General features: G+C 49.1%; 1 protein-coding gene across 1 annotated transcript; it reads left to right on the forward strand.

The window, feature by feature from the left end:
• Nucleotides 1-15,259: 15,259 nt before the first annotated feature.
• On the forward strand, nt 15,260-19,753 carry ndufaf4 (NADH:ubiquinone oxidoreductase complex assembly factor 4). The gene is made up of 3 exons (XM_034076609.2): nt 15,260-15,547; nt 15,686-15,783; nt 18,776-19,753. Exons 1-3 carry the CDS (start codon nt 15,358-15,360, stop codon nt 19,079-19,081), a joined length of 594 nt encoding a protein of 197 aa, XP_033932500.1. The 5' UTR covers nt 15,260-15,357; the 3' UTR covers nt 19,082-19,753.
• Nucleotides 19,754-19,984: the final 231 nt, after the last annotated feature.

The raw sequence follows: 19,984 nt of genomic DNA on the forward strand, positions 1-19,984 counted from the left end.
GGGGGAGCATGCCCCCGGACCCCCCTAGAGGAGGTGACGACCCCCCCTAAAGGATGTTTGGTCCACCCCCCACTTGTACAAAAAATAGCAAATAACCCCCCCCCCCCCCCCCAACAACTCCTGGGCTAAGCCCCGGATCTCCTACAATCCTAAATCCGCCTCTGGTACTGATGCATCCTCAGCCTGCCTCTGAGCTGTCGTACTGACTGATGCATCCTCAGCCTGCCTCTGAGCTGTCGTACTGATGCATCCTCAGCCTGCCTCTGAGCTGTCGTACTGATGCATCCTCAGCCTGCCTCTGAGCTGTCGTACTGACTGATGCATCCTCAGCCTGCCTCTGAGCTGTCGTACTGACTGATGCATCCTCAGCCTGCCTCTGAGCCCTTTTTTGTTGAAAAAGGAATGCTGTGTACCAGTGATCTGTGTTGTTGCTCAGTGCTCTGAGTGCGGGATCCTCATTGGCTGAGGGCTTGCATATTGTGACTGCAGCAGATCCTAACTGGGGAGTGGCACAGTTAGTGAGAGGAATGAAAAGAATGTCTTTCCATTCCTCTCCTCACAAGAGCTGATAATCACTTCCAGATGTGTACCCCCCCCCCCTTATATAAAGTGACCTCTGCTGTCTGGCCTGGTCAGGACACATGGGGGATGGGAGTGATGTGTGATTTAGTTCATGTTTAAAAGGCAGAGGTTCGCTTTGTATTTGAGTCCAGCTCTGATAGACCATGAACAAACTCAGAATGAGGCCAACTATTTTATGAGGCCATTTTGAATGTCAGGATACAACATGCTGCCATCTGCTGGCCGGTCCACTGCTCGTGTGCGTTACACTCATAATAATTATATATTATTACAACATAGATCAGGGATTACATTTCTAAATTTAAACTAGTACTTTTTAGGTATTTTTTTCAAATCCTCAATAAAATACATCTCCTTTTTTTAAATACATGTAGACACTGTAACAGCTTTCCATTGTTTTATTCATGTGACATTGGTTAATTATTTTTGAAACATTTCTCAGGTTATTATGTTTCTAGAATAGTTTACTCAAATTACAATTGTGAATGATTAAAGTTTTAAATGAAATGGCCACTTTGTGAAATAGTCTATGGCCGTGAGAACGTAGCGGTTCCCCCTGTTTGACAAGGGTAGAGGCCCCACCACATCAACCGCTACTCTCTCCATCGGAGCCCCCACGGAAAACTGTTGTAGCGGAGCATGGGAACGACCAGGTGGGCCCTTCCGCGCCATACACAAATCACAGCGGCGACAAAAGTCTTCGACATCCCTCCGACACTGCCCCCAGTAGCAGCCCTGACGAAGGCGCCGGAGAGTCTTAGTGACGCCAAAGTGCCCAGAGCCCGCCGTTCCATGCATGGCCTTGAGTACGACCTCTTGCAGACCCCTCGGGACCACCACTTGCCACCTCTTCTCCCCCGTTGCTGGCTCCTTCCACGCCCGCTGTAGTACGCCCTGACACAGACGTAGAGCCTCAAACTGAGACCACAGCCCCTTGGTTGCTTTGGAGAGCACTGCCACTTCCTCCCACGGTGGCGGATGCTGCGACTCAACCCACTGCAGTACAGGCTGTAGAACGGCGTCCAGCTCCTGCTGTTGCTACCACTCGGCCACGTCCACTGTCTGGAGCTCCCGGCAGATAACCTCTTCCACTTTCCGCGCTGCCGCACAGACAATGTCCTCCTCCAGCAGCTCCTTTTCCCGAGTCTCTCTCTTCTCGCAGTAGTGGCATCCGCCGGCGGCACACGGGCGGCGGGAGAGAGCGTCTGCATTGGTGTGCCGCACCCCAGCCCGGTGCTCCACCCTGAAGTCGAAAGCTTGGAGCTCTTCTAGCCACCTGGCGACCTGCCCTTCTGGCTCTTTGAACGTCATGAGCCACTGTAATGCAGAGTGATCCGTCCTCACCATGAACGCCTGCCCACATAGGTGCCTGATGGACAGCACCACTGCCAAAAGTTCCCTGCGGGTGACGCAGTATCGTCGCTCTGCTTTGTTGAACGCCCGGCTGAAGTATGCCACCACCCGCTCCCCCTCTGGTGTAGTCTGGGAGAGCACTCCGCCCACCCCAACGCCGCTAGCGTCTGTGTCCAGGGTGAACGGCAGCCCGGGGTTGGCTGGGGCGAGAACCGGGGCTTCACTGAAGGCACGCCGAAGGCTGTCAAACGCTGCTTGACATTGCTCAGACCACAGGAAAGCTCTGTCCTTCTGCAGCAGCTGGAACAGGGGTGCGGCAGTGCAAGCAAAACCCCGTACAAACTTTCTGTAGTACGAGGCCAGGCCCAGGAAACTCTTCAGCTGTTTCTGGTTGCGAGGATTTGGCCAGCCTGCGACCGCCTGCACTTTCTCTTGTAGGGTGCCGATGCCCTCACCCCCCACTTTATGGCCCAGGAAAGTGACCTCAATCTGCAGGAAATGACACTTGTCTGGATGTAGCTTCAAACCAGCGGCTCTGATCCTCTCCAGCACCACTCTTAGAGATCCCAGGGCCGCCTCAAACGAGCTGCCATGCACCAGGATGTCGTCCAGGTAGACCAAACACTGCTGGCGGGGAATCCCAGACAGCACCCTGTCCATCAACCGCACAAAGGTGGCCGGGGCATTACACAGCCCAAAACTGAGGACCTTGAACTGCCATAGTCCCCGGCGGGTGCAGAAAGCCGTTTTTGGTCTGGCCTCTGGTGCCAGAGGAACTTGGTAATACCCGCTGCGGAGATCCAAGGAAGAGAACCACGACGACCCTGCGACCAGGTCTAGGGACTCATCGATGCGGGGAAGGGGGTATGAGTCCTTCTTGGTGACCCTGTTCACCGGTCTATAGTCTGAGCACAGCCGCCAGCCACCTGTCTTCTTCGGGACCATGACTACAGGTGCTGCCCACGGGCTGTCGGAGGGCTCGATGATGTCTGCCTGCAGCATGCTCTGCACTGCCTCGTCGCAAGCCTGCTGACGAGCAAGGGGGAGTCGCCGCGGGCGACACTTGATGGGACGCGAGTCCCCGGTATCGATCTCGTGTTCTACCAGGTGCGTTCGGCCCACCTCCTCCTCCTTCATGGCGAAACTGCCCTGGAACTCTAGCAGAAGCTGCCCCAATTGCTCCTGCTGCTCGGGATTCAGGCCCCCACAGTTCTTCCTCCACACCTCCAATACTGCAGACTGAGCCTCTTCCACCTCCGCCTGGGGTACCTGAGGGGGGGCTGTTATCTGGTGGCACAATCCGGGGGGGGCCGATGGGGAATTGTCCTGAGCGGCCGTCACCGGGGATACGGAAAAGGGGGGAGGGTTTTCTTCCGTTCCTAGGGTACTCACGGTGGGTGTAGAGGGTCTCCCTGCAGGCTCAGCAGGGTCGTGGATACGGGTCATAGTAATCACCGGCCCCCCCTGGAAACTCACTGTGCCTGCTTGAAGATCCAGGAGGCAGCCAGCCGCCTTCAAAAAGTCCAAACCCAGAATACACGGGTCCTGTACATCCGCTATCCACACGGGGTGCTGCACTTCAACTCCCCCCACCGCCACAGTCAGCATGCCTCTTCCTTTCATAGGCGCCAGCTCTCCTGTGACTGTGCGTAGACGCACCGCTGTCGGCTCAAACATAGTCCCACTGGGCAACACATCTGCTCTCACCAGGGTTACTGTAGAGCCTGTGTCCACCAGTGCAGGAAGCCGTAGAGTCTGGCTCCCCCGGCTGTGCTGTCTGGCTCCTTCCTCGGATGTCTGAGTTGGTGACATTACAGCTGTGGTTTGGTTGAGGAGTCCTCGGGCTTGGTTCCGCATCTTCTCCTTTATGCGGGCCCCCCGTCGTTTCCCCGGGTCCGGTATGTCTTGGGGCAGTCCCTGGCCAAATGTCCTGGCTGACCACACCCCCAGCAGACCCTGGTACTTGGTCTGCTTGTTGGCTGCAGAGAAACAGCCCTTATCAATTCAGTCATCTCGGTAACCCATGCAGGCTTCTCCTCCTCCCTGCAGCTCCTCACAGCCGGTGCTGCCGGCCCTCCGTTGCTCCTAGCAGCTCCACTCCACACCTTCTCTCTCTCCACAGCCATCTCCAAGGCCGCCTGCAAGGACTGTGGATGCTGCAGCTGTACCTCGACCCTCAAGTCCGCAGGGCGAAGAGCCCTGACGAATTGGTCACGTGCCAGCTCACTCTGCACTCCGGGTGGCATGTGCCCATACGCCCGCCGCGTCATGCTCTCTACGTCATTAGCCAGCGCACGCAGCGTCTCTCCAAACTCTCTACAGCGGTTACTCAACTCGTTCCGGAGCAGCTCTGGTGGGAAAGACTGTCCAAACCGCCTCTTCAAAGCCCCCGCTAACGCTTCATAGGTGAGTCGGTCCTCCGGGCTAAGTAGTAGCAGACATGAAAGAGCCTCGTCTGTGAGGCACAAAGCTAGCTGTAGTGCTTTAGTCTCTATTGACCACCCCCCGGCATGTGCAAGCAGTTCAAATTGGGCATGGAAAGCCTCCCAGTCTGCCTTACCCGAGTATTTGGGTGTCTTCACGGACGCGGCGGCTGCTACTGGTTGCTGGGCGCCGCCATTGTTGTTTACATCCCGCTTGGAAATGGCGCGAAATGGCGCTGAAGATGGCGACATTCCCGCGTCTCTAGCCATCTTCACCGCCGACTCTCTCAGGCGCTCTCTCGCCTCCTGTGCCCTCCTGAACTCTCCACTCATGTCCTTCGACCACCCGCATGCTCCATCTTCCTCTCCATCACTATTTTCTTGCTTCACTCCCATCTTGCTGAACTTTTCCATCTCCGCTAGCTTACCGGCTAGCTCGTGACGCAGTTACGAACTCCCGTCAGGATAGACGTCCTCCGTTCGAAAAGTCACTTCTGACACCAATGTAACGTTCACAGGAAGGAGTCGAGAGGCAAGCTTCAAGTTACTAGGCTTTAATAACTGACTTCTACACAGATGATTACGGAGGGGTATAGCTTGAGGCTCAACCTCACACACATTGACACTGACTTCTAACACAGCACCTATATAACACATTGTACACGTCCCACTTCCCGCCCTCCCCCGTCTGCTCACCCAACCACAGGCCCGCACCTCAGACAGCAGCCCGTGCAGCTCCATGATTGGCAGAGAGACGGCGGATTCCTGAGTGACACCCTCAACAGCCTATACCAGGGTCGCTACAATACCATTTTTGATTTAAATGATAGATTACCTTGTGCATTTGTTGCAGCCCTTGCTTGCTGCATAAGTGCAGCTGCTAAACTGTTATCTGAAAAATAATTTACATAATTTAAAATCATATCCAGATTGTTGGAATGCAATTTAGTTGTTTACTCACCATTTTGTAGTCTTTGGGAAATGTCTTGTGAGACTCTTACAGTGATGTCTCCCTGTCCATCACGCACCACACATTCCATTTGACCCACTGTAGACAAAGGTGATCTCCATTGCTTTATATAGGTTTGTTAATTCAGTCATGATGAGGAACCACACCAGTGACTGGGTTCCATCATTAGAAATGCTCCTCCCTCTTAATGTTTGCAAAACTGATAGGTGGACAGGCTACAAATGACCAGTCCCTTCAGATCCGCACACATGAAGCTTCATGAGCATGAACTGAACAGACCTGCTGCTGTGATAATTCTTTAGCTGCCACTTTAAGCTTTATGATGTGTACAACATGGATGTAATTTGATTTAATCTTGCCATTTTAAATGATGTATTCAATAAATAAGGTTAAACCAAATCATTACATTACAACAGATTTTATTTTAATGATTTGGTTTAACTTAAAGATAAACTTTATTGTTATTGCACATATTACAGGTACTGAGACAACGAAATGCAGTTTAGCTTCTAACCAGGTGCAACAAGCAGTGAAGTGGAAAGTAATGTACACCATCTACAGAATAACATATAGAATGAATTGAATGATGAATAAACAGTGGGGTGTAACACATCGTCTGCTCTGCTTAACGAGCTAGCAGGAATGGAAGCTAACTCTCCAGGTGTTCCCACTAAAGGGTCCGTGTGGCAACACAATAAGAGAGGTGAATTATGTCCCATGTCACCACACAAGCCCCCCCAGAATTCACGTGTAAACAAAATCCGTATGGCGGGGAGGAACAACAGCCTTCACCCGGTCAACCGAGACGTGCTCAGCCTTACCGCCCATGTCGACCACCAGGTGTTTTTCACCGTGTTCCAAAACCCGGAAAGGTCCGTCGTAAGGGGGCTGCAGGGGGCCTCTGTGTGCGTCGTGACGGATGAAGACGTGCCCAGCCGAGCGTAGCTCCGCGGGAACTTGAGACCCTGGCGCACCGTGCTGAGTAGTGCTGCGTACCTGGACTCACATTCAGGTTCAGGTCCGGACTCAAGTCCAGAGGTTCAGGTTCAGGTCCGGACTTATAAGTCCGGACCTGAACCCATGGCTTGTGTCAAGTTGTGTGAGTAACTAAAGTGAACTTATTGTGAGCTAATTATCAATTGAAAATTAACTCATAATCAACTCAAATTCAAACTCGTCAGGTTTATTGTGCTCCCTTCCAACTTGTGTCTACATTTCTCTACAAAGTACAAATGTGCCACTTAGTCTACAAATGACTTATGACAGCAACTACAGTGAACTACTACAAAGTTCAAACATTTATTTCATTTACCAAACTAAAGTAACCAAACAGTCCCTGAGCTGACTGAGCCTAAATCCCTAAAACGTTGCTGAAAGGTAGAGTGTAGAGTAGACTATACGCATCACACTGTTACACACCTAATATACAGTATAGGCTACACTCTAGTGACTGTACAGTCAGAGTGTACTGTACTGTCTGTGCACCATGTATTTTCTACAACTCTACAATACATACTGTTAGAAATTAAAATCAATGTTGATATGGCGTAATTTTGAATTAAAAACACTAATTTAAATCACTTTTATTCTGAAAAAACCGAAAGTTCACACTATTAACTTAAAACTTTTATTCTGAAAATTCTTCACTTCCGGTTAGCATTAGCATGTGGCGAAATTCTACGTTTTCAAACCGTAAATCGAAGGTGAAATGACATGTGATGTTGTACACTGAGCACACTGGGATTAGCACTCATTTATTGACGCTGAATAACGTTTATCAGGGAATGTTTAAATAACCACAGACACCAGAATATACGTAAGTGCTAGTTTTTTTGCGAGTCCAAGTACCGGTTCCTGACGTTCCGGTTTTAACCGGACTTGAACCGAAACTTTTTACAAGTCCAGTACCGGTTCGGCGTACCGGTACGCAGCACTAGTGCTGAGTAGTCGGGACTGGAGCTAAAGCCTCCACCGCGTCATGCAGAAAAACTCGCTGGGCCGTGGCAGACCAGGGAGCTGATGCATTTAGGAGGAAATCCCCCGGAACTCTCAGCGGCTGACCGTAGACCATCTCCGCTGTAGAACACTGCAGATCTTCCTTAGGTGTGGTCCTCAGGCCCAGCATCACCCAGGGCAGCTTGTCGACCCAGTTACCGTCCGTAAGGCCGGCCTTGAGGGACGCCTTCATGGAGCGATGAAAGCGCTCGCAGAGGCCGTTAGCCTGAGGGTAGTAAGCGGTAGTCCTGTGCAGCTTGACCCCCAAACCGCCTGCCACAGCGTTCCAGAGCTCGGACGTGAACTGAGAGCCCCTGTCTGAGGAAATGTCTGACGGGGTGCCAAAACGACAAACCCACATTGCAATGAAGGCCCGGGCAACGTCTGCGGCTGATGTCGAAACGAGCGGAACTGCCTCCGGCCAACGGGTCGTTCTGTCCACCATGGTGAGGAGGTAGGAAAACCCCTGAGAGGAAGGCAACGGACCAACCAGGTCAATGTTGACATGATCAAACCTCCTCTCAGGCACCAGGAAACGCTCCAACGGGGCCTTCGTGTGGCGGTGCACCTTAGCGCATTGACAAGCCACGCACTCCCTGGCCCAAGTCCTCACATCCTTTTTCAGCCCATGCCAGACGAACTTCGCGGCCACCAAGCGCACCGAAGGTTTAACGCCGGGGTGTGATAGGCCGTGCACCGCCTCGAACACAGAGCGCCTCCAGCTGGCAGGGACGACAGGCCGCGCCAGGCCCGTGGAAACGTCACACAGGAGGGTAATGCCCGCGTCGCCGAACACTACGTCCTCCAAGCGCAGCCCCGCGCCCTCCACCTTCAGAGCCTGGACGCCGGGATCTGTGACCTGGTCCGCCGCCATGCGAGTATAGTCCAGGCCCAACTGGACGGCACCGATGACGACTCTGGAGAGGCAATCAGCAACCAGGTTCGACTTGCCAGCCACGTGCTTAATGTCCGTAGTGAACTCTGATATGTAGGAAAGCTGCCGCTGCTGACGTGCCGACCAAGGCTCCGCCACTTTTGACATGGCGAAGGTGAGCGGCTTGTGGTCGACAAACGCCGTAAATTCACGGCCTTCCAGCATGAAACGGAAGTGCCGCACGGCCAAATAAAGTCCAAGGAGCTCTCGGTCAAAGGCGCTGTACCTGCGTTCTCTGGGCGTCAGCTGGCGGCTGAAAAAGGCGAGCGGCTGCCAAGCGCCCTCCACCCACTGCTCGTGCACTGCGCCGCCCCAGGAAATCAATGTCAGACACCCCGAACTGGCACTTTGCCGGATTGATGATTAATCCGTGTTCGTTGAGCCGTGTGAAAAGGGCTCGGAGGTGGGACAGGTGCTCCTGCACTGAAGCGCTGGCGACGAGTATGTCGTCGAGGTAGACAAACACAAACGGCAGGTCCCGCAGTACCGAATCCATCAGGCGCTGGAACGTCTGAGCGGCATTCTTGAGTCCAAAAGACATCCGCAGGAACTCAAAAAGTCCAAAAGGTGTTATCACTGCCGTCTTGGGAATGTCCAGGGGGTGCATGGGCACCTGGTGGTATCCACGCACCAGGTCCACCTTGGAAAACACCCCTGTACCGGCCAGATGCGCCGAAAAGTCCTGAATGTGCGGCACTGGATAGCGGTCAGGCGTAGTGGCGTCGTTGAGTCGGCGGTAATCCCCGCACGGGCGGAACCCGCCGTTCGGTTTGGGGACGACGTGCAGGGGTGAAGCCCAAGGACTGTCAGAGCGGCGGACAATGCCCAGGCGCTCCATGGTTGCAAACTCCGCCCTCGCCACAGCCAGCTTAGAAGGGTTCAACCGCCGGGCCCTGGTGTAGACAGGAGGCCCCTCGGTAGTGACGTGGTGCTCCACGCCATGCTTAGTGGTAAGCGCAGAGAAGGTGGGCAGCGACAGGTCTGGAAACTCGGCCAACAGTCTGAGAAACGTGTCTGCCCCTGACAGCGAGCCCGACAGCCCGTTGTACGCTGCGCTGCCAAGTGTGCACACGAGGGAATAAAACGTTAAGGCATCAATCAAACGCCTATTCTTAACGTCCACTAAGAGTCCATGAGCACACAAACAATCCGCTCCGAGGAGGGGAAAAGAAATGTCCGCTGTCACAAAATCCCAGCTGAAACGCTGTCCTCCGATGCACAAACACATAGGCCTCACGCCGTACGTGCGAATGGGACCGCCGTTAGCCGTCGTCAATCGCGGTCCGTGCCCTCCCCGGGTGACGTCTTCACTCGACGCGGGAACTACTCTCCGTTGAGCGCCCGTGTCACACAGAAACAGGCTCCCCGAAACGCTGTCGCTGACGAAGAGGAGCCTGCACGTGCCGCCGACGCTCAGGGCCACTACCGAGCGCCGGCCCCTCCGTTTCCCGGGGGTTTGTAGCTGCACGGAGCGATGCATCTCTTCGCCCTTGTCCCGAAACGTGCGTGGTAAGAGCACTCTCCGGTGTCTCCACGCCGGCTTGCCACAGCCGTGTCCGGCCCCCGCCATGCTGTCTTGACTGCAGATGGGCTGCTGCGCGTCGCGGCTAACGTCTCTGCACCGGGCTGTTGTGTAGCCAGGAAAAAACGATCCGCTTCCTCAGCCAAGGCACGCGGCTCCGTGGCAGGCGTGTTGGCCAGCGCCGTCTGGACCCGGGGAGGCAAGTGACGCAGGAAAATCTCCGTGAATAAAATCCGGGGATCTTCCCCCCCTAGCAGATTTAGCATTTTCTCCATTAGCTGAGATGGCTTGCTGTCTCCCAGGCCTTGAATGTCAAGTAACTGGCGGGCCCTCTCCTTAGCAGATAAGCTAAATGTCTTAAGGAGAAGGGCCTTAATCGCCTCATATTTGCCATGATGTGGGGGGGCTGCGATGAATCCCACCAACCTGGACGACGTAGAGCAGCCCAGCGCTGCTACCACATGGTAGTATTTCAGGTCCCCGTCACGGACCTGTCGGCAGGCGAAGTGCGCCTCCACATGTGCGAACCATGCCTCCGCGGCGTGCTCCCAGAATTCCGGCAGCTTTACGAACACATCGCGTTCAGCCATGCTCGTTAATTTTCCGGAAACTTTCTCGGAAACGTCAGGGTCACCAGTGTAGCGCCAGGAAAAGGGAGTCGGAGGCGGTGTATTCAGAACGGAGTTCCACTCTTTATTATCCATTAAATATAGAGAGGTCAACACATCGTCTGCTCTGCTTAACGAGCTAGCAGGAATGGAGGCTAACTCTCCAGGTGTTCCCACTAAAGGGTCCGTGTGGCAACACAATAAGAGAGGTGAATTATGTCCCATAACGTGTCACCACAGGGGTATGAATACACTAGATATACACTAGCAGCCTGTGAGCAGTATGAACAGTGTGTATGAATATGCTAAGATATATAAAGTATGAAAACGGTAAGCAGTATAGTATAAAATATATAGATATTAATTTCATGATGATAAACATTGTGGAACAATGATGAAAAATGGGAATGGATGTGGCGACGTAAAACTGACACAAAACAACAACAAACTTTTCCCAGCCAATTGGAGAGCTTCATCAGCAGCACGTGGTAAAAACCACCAATGAGCGCTCAGCTCGAGATACCAGCGAGCCGTTTCCCATCAAGCATTTCGCTTCCGCAGCTCGTGGAGAACAACTGTGCCAACTCGCCTCGCCTCGCTCTCAAGGCTGCGGGCGTCTTTGTCCCGCGAGATTTCAAAGTCTCATGTGGGCGAGCCTCCAGAGCAAGTCGGACAAAATGACTAACCATCATGCAACGCACTAGCAAGACGTTGATCGCAACTGCGCAGGTCTGCGCAGGTCTTGCTTGTCTCAAACAAGCCTAGTTACAATGTTGAGTTGACAGCTGCTCAAGCTGTCGATCCGCTCCCTCCCCGCCCCCACCACTCTTAACAACGTTAACAGACAGCAGAGCAGTGGGAGCCGGTTGGTCAATCCCCGACCCGTATTGCGCATGCGCAGATCCGTCTTAATGCCAGGCTTTTCATCAGTCGACGGCGAACTCCACAGAAGGAAAGGTGGGTTTGCACAGTGCACTTTATCGATATCGTTGAATATGTTTGAAAATATGATTAGAGTAAGATAACCTATTCTATAAAGGCCACATATTTGTTTATAAAGTTTGTTAACATTTTAGATTTGTTTGTTTAAACTTTAGAATGTATAGCACATTAAAAGATTGTCACTTGACTTTTATGCTAGGTTTGAAGGGCGCTAAAGTTTTAATTCAGTCCCCTAAATAGCTTAAGCTATGTTAACAGCTAGCTTTTAAAGAATAAAAGCAACATATATTATAACAATAATAATTATTTGCAAATTATTTGTTGACTACTATGTATGTATGTATTCAAGACAGACTTTGTTAAATAAACTGTGGTATTCCAGATGGAGAGCTTTGTGAAATACTTTAAGAAGACTAAAGAGAGAGAAAGAGATGAGGGACTGGCATTAGCCAACAACAGTTCAGAGGAAGGCAGGGGCAGCAGTAGCGGAGTATCCTCAGAGGAGACAATGAGGGAAGATGAAGATGACACAAGTGCAGGTAACTTGGCTAGTTCACAATATCATACCCCAAAGGTTTCACAGGTAGCAAGGCTGCTAGCGAGCTGTTTTTATTTAATTTATTGTAACATTTGCTAGCAAATAACTACACAATTGTAGATTGCTGTTTACACATTTTGATTCCATTATGCTTGTTATTTGTTATGATTTGTAACATGTTAAGTCAGTGTCTACACTTGTGTTCAATAAGCTAATTCAATATCTAAATCTCTTCCTCATCGACCATAGAGAGAGAGTGTGAGGCGATGTGTGCATCACAAAAGGAAGAACGCAGGGGCAGCCTCATATGGCTCCAAGTTTAATTCCCAGTGGACCAAGGAATGGCCGTGCATCACGCCCGGGACTACACCTTTTCATTTGTGGTGTTCCATATGCAGGCATGAATTAGAATGCCGACCCCAGGGCAGAGCTGATGTGATTCGCCATATCAATAGGGAATCAGACTTGAAAAAACAAAAGATGGTTGAGAGCTCTTCAAAAATGAATATGTTCATACAGGAACGCAAAGCACTGAGATGGGTCAGCTGGAAACAGGTGATAGTATACAAGTTGGTTAAGTGCAGTGATGGTATGGTTATTTAGTGGGGTTTAAGTGATTGGGGTTACATAAACTTTGCGTGTAAATCATTAAAGTGATTGATTAAATACGTCAAAATAATATAAATGACCTGACAGCAGCATACTCACCTGTAGATATATGATTGTGTTTACTATTTTATATGTCATTACACAACCACAGACCAGAAGAGCCGAAGTGAAGGTGGCCATGACAACGGTGCAGCACAACATCCCATTGGCTTTTTCGGATCACCTGAGTCCGCTGTTCAACGAGTGTTTCCCTGATTCCAAGATAGATTTCTTGACATGGGTCTGACATCAGGAACCAGCTGTGGCACTGCTGAGGGCCACAGTATCCCATGGGCCAACTGCGTGGCCCTTGCAGTTGACAATGCTAGTGTCAATCTGGGAGCCAGGAATTCGATTAAGATCAGGGTCCTGGACCAACATCCATCTATCTACGTTCTTGGCTGTCCCTGCCACATTGTGCACACTCATGCACACGCTGGTGGCTTGGTGTACTCCGAGGTAATGACTTGACAGTCACAACTGTATTTTTTTCATTTTTACTGGGATGGCCACTTTGTACATATTGTGAAAGTATTAACACTAACACATTTATTATGCTAACCCTCCAGATGTCGGGCTTTGAAGTCGAAGATTTCTGCGTCGATCTTGCCTACTGGTTTAAATCCAGCACCAAGAGAAAGAACATGCTTCATGGCAAGTTATCCTCACATAGCACATTTATTCTACTCAAAAGCATTGATTGAGAAATAGTGAAGGGCCAATCTAAAATACATGTTTTGTTCTATTCAGAATTCTGTGTGTTTTGTGACACCACGTACATGGAGGTACTTCAGCATTTTAGCATTAGGTGGCTCAGTTTGGATCTGGCTGTCAACCGCATACTCCGTGTCCACAAGGCCCTGACAAGCTACTTCAGATCCACTGGTTTGTAGTCCCATATTCATTATTGATGAAAAATGCAAAACTACAATTTTCTATTTATTATTTTTGAACGTTTTTGTCTTTTAGACGAAAAGCAAACCAGGTGTCTGCGGCTCCGTGCCTTATTTGAGGATCCATTACAGAGGTTCATCTCCTCTTCTACCAGGCACTTCTGCCTACATTCTGCCAGTTTAATCTGTTGTTCCAGAGGCAGCACCCATGCATCTATCTTCTCCATGGGCAGGTACATCATTTTACTGTTTAAATTAGTGTAATGGTAATGTCAAATAGTATAATTGATTCTTATCTTAATGTTCATGGATGGGTGGGTTGTATATTTTCTGTATTTCAGGTGAGGGCATTCATCCGAAAGCTAATGTCCAAATTCTTGAAGCCTGCAGCTTTCAGAACAACAAGCTTGGAGAGTGTTGATCTTCAGGATCAAGAAAACCAACTGCCAGGTGAATACAATTGACTGTTATAGCCTATATTATTTGACCCTTTTATGACAACTGAAATAATCTACAGGTATATAGTGTGGGCAAAATAATGCATGGTAGTCTTTTTTTCCTTTCAGACACCCAGCTTGGCATTGGACTGACTACAAAGTCCACACTGATAAGGCTGCATGAAGCTGGTGAGATTCCCTCAGGTGATGTCACCAGATTGAACAAGGCAGCAAGAGGCTTCCTGCTTCGGTCTACTGAGTATGCACTGAAGAAGCTACCTCTCGATGACCCCTGCTGCCACATGCTGAGTGTGTGGACTTCAGGCAGAGACAAAACTCCCATGTGGATGATGTGCTCTACTTTGTCCAAAGGTACAATTACTGAACCTTTATTTTCACTTTACCATTAAAACAACGTGAGAAGTTAATTAAAGATAAATGGTGATTTTGACGGGCTTTACAAGCAGTTGAGATGGGTGAACAAATACAGCTTGCTTAGATATTACATTGGGAGATTCTGTTATTGTAAAGGATTATTCATTTCTATCTGGATAGAGAATTGGTTATTGTTTTATATATATTTATTTACAGAATTCAATAATCTAATGGCAAAATAAATGTCTGAGTATTATTTTTCTATTATAAATAATGTTGTTGCAATTGTCTTTGCCCAGATACAAACACCTTCTTCCTTTTGAGGACCCAAGGGAACAGGACAGGATTTCCGATGAGTTCCTGGAGTACCAAATGCTGGAGGAAACAGATATCCCTGACATGGTCTGGAAAGGTGCCCTGGTGAGTGTTGGAGAGGAAGAACAATTCCATCGTATGGACATGGTGTGGGCACACTTGACTAAAGAACAGTTCCCCAGCTTGTCCTATGCCTACCTCACTCTGATGCAGATGCAGAACCAGTCTTCTCAGTAATTGGACTGAACAAAACAGAGTGTCGAAACAGACTTGCACTTGATGGGACACTGTCATCCATTATGTGCATCAAAGGAAGTCAGATTGAACCATGCAGCTTCAAATAGGAACCACCAGTAGAAATGATAAACAAGTAAAAGTCTGCTGCTTATTGTTCTACTAGGCCAAAATAGAGTCACAATAAAACAGTGGAAACAAACATGTGTTTGACTTTCATTAGTGAATGAAACGTTGTGCCCTTTATAGTCTATGTCCAATATTGTATATATATATATATCCTATATCCGTAGCGGGACCATAACATATATATATCCTATATATAGCCTATATGTTATGGTCCCGCTACGGACGCGATAGCAGTCATTTAGTGCGCATACGTGTAATTAAACCCATGATATCAAAATCTCACTCCAGCCAGGTACCCAAAGTTGGCAACCCTGATTTATTAGGGCAATTGACATACACACACACGGACATACAGACAGACAAACAGACAGACCATTTTGTTACTTCGTTCATAAACAATAGGCTCTTTCGTCCACTTGGTGTCGCTGCTTTTTCTCTGTTCATATTTCTTTTTTTTAAATGAACCTTCTTGCTCACCGTCGTCAGCTAGCTGTGTTTCGTAACATGTCAAACATGGGGGCACGGGTTGCGCGTATGTTCCGAAATTTCAACCTGGAGAACCGTGTTCACCGAGAAATCTCCAAGGAGAAGCCGCGAGCAGCACCCCGCCACAAGGCCGACCTGTCGCGCTCCTCCGGCGGCTCTGAATGTGAGTGACGCTCCGCTGACAGGTCGCTTCTCCCACGGGACATGCCGGGAAACCAGCCTAAAGGCAGGGCAGCAGTCATTAAGATCTGGAGGAAGGTTCTGTTATCCTCTGTTGACGGCCTGTTGTGTTCTGTTTCAGCCGCGGAGACAGCGGAGTTGGTGAGCCAGAAGAACGCCCCGCTGCTGGGCCTCCTGCGCTCCGTGTATGTGGAGTCCAAGGACCCGGCAGCAGCAGAGGTCAGCCCGGGACACTCTCTGCCCTTCTGTGTGTCTGGGGAGGGAGGCTGCTGCTTCAGTTGAATGCCCTCCATATATACCATTATAAGAATGTTTGATTATTAGAAGCTGAGGTAGGGAAGTAGTCAGATTTTGTTATTCAGTAAAAGTGGAAGTACCAGAGTGTAGTAATACAACATAACAGTATTCCTTACAGGTAAAAGTCCTGCATTCAAATGTCACTCAAGTAAAAGTAGATAAGTATTAGCATCAACATATATTTAAAGTACCAACATTGAAAGTAGTCGTTGTGCAGATTGGTCCATTTCAGAATAATATATATGATATGTTTATAATGATTGATCATGAAAGTGTTCTCAAAGCTGGTGAAGGAGCAGCTAGTCTGAAGTACTTTGTAGACTGCAGGGTAGCTGGTGGATTTACTCCAGGTGGAACTACAGTCTGATTCAACACTGATTATATTTCACAGTAAAAGTACACAATTTACTCCTGAATTGTAGTGGAGTAGAAGTACAAAGTATCATAAAATAGAAATGTACTTAGTTACTTCCCACCTCTGATTAGAAGATGCTCTGGGCATTCTGCTTTATATGAGATTACGTCTTATATTGACATCTTATTATGTGTTGACTTTCTTTACATACATTTCAAATGCTTATGTTAAGCATCTTATCCTCATCTTATGTTATTTTGTAATGTGTTTTTTAATTTGGACTTGCACCTCCATCTGGTAACATATGGGCTCCGTGCAGATTGTTACATGTGCTCGAATGTTCCTACTTTGTTAGAAAGGGAATCTCCCCCCCCCCCACACGCTGTATTTCAATCAGGAGAGACTTCATTTTGTTTAAAGAACATTTATTGACACATGTCATGTGATAAATGTAAAGTCTTTGGCGATTAGACCCCGATCCTGAAATGGTATATCTAAAGGGGGAAATGCAGCCGTGAGCATATAGGGAACCCCCGGGGTCTAGACTCTGTGATGATGATGAAGATCTGGATGTGATGATGAGGAGGTGTGATGAGGTCTTTGGATCAGCTCTCCTGGCCTGGATGTGATGAAAGGAGGTGGATGGGGAGGAGGTGTGATGATGTACTGTATTTATAAATCCTCCTAGATGGCATTACCCGCTGAAGCTCACCAAAGTTTCATATATTTCATATTTCAAAGTTTTGTCAATTGTTTTGTTTATTGGTCAAATACTGGTTTCTGATGGTTCTACTGGAATGAAAGAGCACAGAGTACAGAAGCAGCATGCTGCATTAACCCTGACCTTCACAGAGAGGTTGAAGTTCATGTGGAGAGGAGGCTTCAGTCGTCTGTCTGCACTCTGTTTAGTTGTGCTTTCTTACAATCAATATAGTCAATGTGAGGTAAAGTGTGTCGCCAAGGTAACCGGTTAGAACTCGAAGTTGCGATGAGGTCTTAAAATGCATGGAAAGGGTCTTAAAAAAGGTCTTAAAAGGTATTACATTTGACTTCAGGATCCCTGCATAGACCCTGAGCCTGCAGCCGGACACTGACTCCTGTCTATACAGGCGTTGCTTGCAAATAGTAAGTCAATTAGTGTGTACAAACAAAAGGGTGGCGCGCAATACTGTTTTATTTGTATCTGAAAAAAGTGTCCCCACCACTTTGTTCATGTCATACAGGTCAAGGAGGAACACTCTTCTCCTTTGAGTTGTTTTAATGCTGTAAGTATTCTCACCTGGAAAGCCAAGTGTGCCGTTATGATACCCTTGTTGTTATTAGGCTTTGGTAGAAATGAGCCTCCCTTGTCATCTCTAGTCTGAACAGCAGCTCAGTCCCTCTGCACTCTGCACAGTGTGCACACAGCAACTGGCAGTCTTCATACATGCTATGGTTTCAAAGCAAGTGAAGGAGACACCTGCTGAAACACGCTTTACTGCTGTTACCAGTTCACTTGATGCTAAACACAATGGCTACTTGCACACTGGATGACGGGACGGAACATATTCCCTTCATAACTGTTAGAATAAGTGGTGGGGCCACTTTTTGGAACAAAACACTACGCATTATGCGCCACCGGAACAATACGTATAACTAGTGCAGTAACTATGCCACACTGCTGCACAGCTGTCCTCTATGCAGTTATTACTCATATGACACGTGTCGCAGGTCCAAACCGCACCACGTGTTCTCTTGTTCTTCAAAGTGTCTCTGTGCACGCTATCTTCAGAACATTTGAAACAACTGATCCTAATGGAGAGTAGTGGGGACATGTCCCCAGCGTCCCCAGAATAAATGACGCCTCTGCTTCCTTCACGTATATCCTGTGCTGAAAGCAGTGTGTGCATGTAGACACGAGGAGGATTCAGAGAAGACACCGAACCAGCAAAGGGTGTGGGCAAGTACCCCAATGCAGAGAGCTGAAAGAAGGTCGGACAGACAGAGATGGAGCAGCTCACACGTTACCCCCGCTCTGTGACCCATTAGGCGCGTTCACACCGAGGTTCAGAGAACTCTTTAGTTCTCATGAACTAAGTTCAGATGGCGTTCACACCGGAAAAAGTCCCCGAGGGAGGATTAGGCAAATGAGCCGCTGACGTCACTTCTTCTTCTTCTGCTTTGGGTTTACTGGCAGGCCGCAAACCACTTCACGGCGTATACTGCCACCCGGAGTCCCCGACCGGAAGTCCCCGGAGTTGGGGACAGGCTTCAGTCGAAGCTGCTGGGAGTCCCAGCAGCTTCGACTGAACGGACGGAAAAGGAACACATTTGAGTTCTGGCTCTTTTTGGTGTGAACGCGACATTTCGGAACTATATCGGAACTAAAGTGGGGAAAGTACTGCGGTGTGAATGCGGCTAATGTTCATGTAAACATTGATTAGTAAGGCAGAGCTTGGCACAGTCTGGGCCTGATGGTGTGGCTCTAAAGGGCCAGGAGTACACCAGATGCTGCTCACAGGGAAATGTCTTCTCAGTCGAGGTGTCTTTGCAAACCTCCTGTGCTCTCTCTTCTCACAGGCATCGCAGGAGGTGGGCGTGGAGACAGACGGTGCGCGGCGGCCGCTCAGGTTCAGTCTGCCGGGGGGGCACTACGGCCTGGTGGAGCTGTCAGACGTTCCTAGAGGCAAGCTGACCATCGCTGAGACCCTGAAGGCCCTGGGCAGCCACCAGAGGCAGCCTCAGACCTGGACCCTGGGAAAGATCGCTCAGGAATATTCTCTGGACCTGAAGGACACAAAGGCTCTCCTGGAGTTCTTCATCCCCTTCCAGGTTCACATCATACCCCCCAAGACTCAGAGTGCCAAGCAAGTAAAGGCTTCCTAAGACTGGATTGTAGGTGAAAGGAAGCTCATCTAAATCCCAGAGACTTCAGAGCATCTAACCCCCCCCCCCCCCCCCCCCCGTTAGGAGAGACGTCGTCCTGTGTAAGACTGAACCTCAATGCTGTCCCTACATGATGCTGCTGCTGCACAGTTCAGAGGCATGTGAGAGCTCGTACATCCTGAGGTTAGCTTCTCTTCAGCTGCAAACACAAATACAGTGAAGCACAGAAAGTATTGCATCTGCTCTTTGTTCCCAGCGGACATCTGGACCGTCAGAGCAGGAAAAGCTCGGGAGTTACGGACAACATTTAAAGGGCTGTTGTGTATTAGCGTGTTCCAGTAAGCTGTGCCTGGCGCCCGCACTGGTCCTGGTATGTACTCCTGTGCTCTCCTGTCAGCTGTCCAGATGTCCTCTGGGGAAAGGCTGCATTTCAAATGTTCTGCTCATCACATCATGATCATCAGATTGAATAACACATCTTTGGGTTTCAGTCAAATAAAAGCATATATAATTCTATTCAAAGAAAACTTTATTTGAGTGGGATAATAAATGAATAATTGCAATATTAACCGTTGTAAGAAACATATTGTGTCTAAGAGAAATGTTAATGTTGGCAAGACAGATTGCATATTCCTTAAATATGATTTAAATTAAAACCACTGTTTTTGTAAAGTTCTGAATATTCAAAGTGATGTCACGATCCTACGGCTATGTTATTCTGTTAAGATGCTGGGATTCTGCAAATGTTAAAACCGTGAATGTGTTTTATAATGAATACATGCAGTGTTAAATCATAAGGCCTACTTTTGAATCAAGTCTGTTGTGGACCTGTCGAGATGCCATCCGGTTCAAAAGGACGAGCCCTGGCATTTACTTTGAATAAACCCTCGGCCAAGTGTCCCC

This window comes from Pseudochaenichthys georgianus, chromosome 24, assembly GCF_902827115.2.
Source record: "Pseudochaenichthys georgianus chromosome 24, fPseGeo1.2, whole genome shotgun sequence".
In the NCBI taxonomy this organism is placed as follows: Eukaryota; Metazoa; Chordata; class Actinopteri; order Perciformes; family Channichthyidae; genus Pseudochaenichthys; species Pseudochaenichthys georgianus.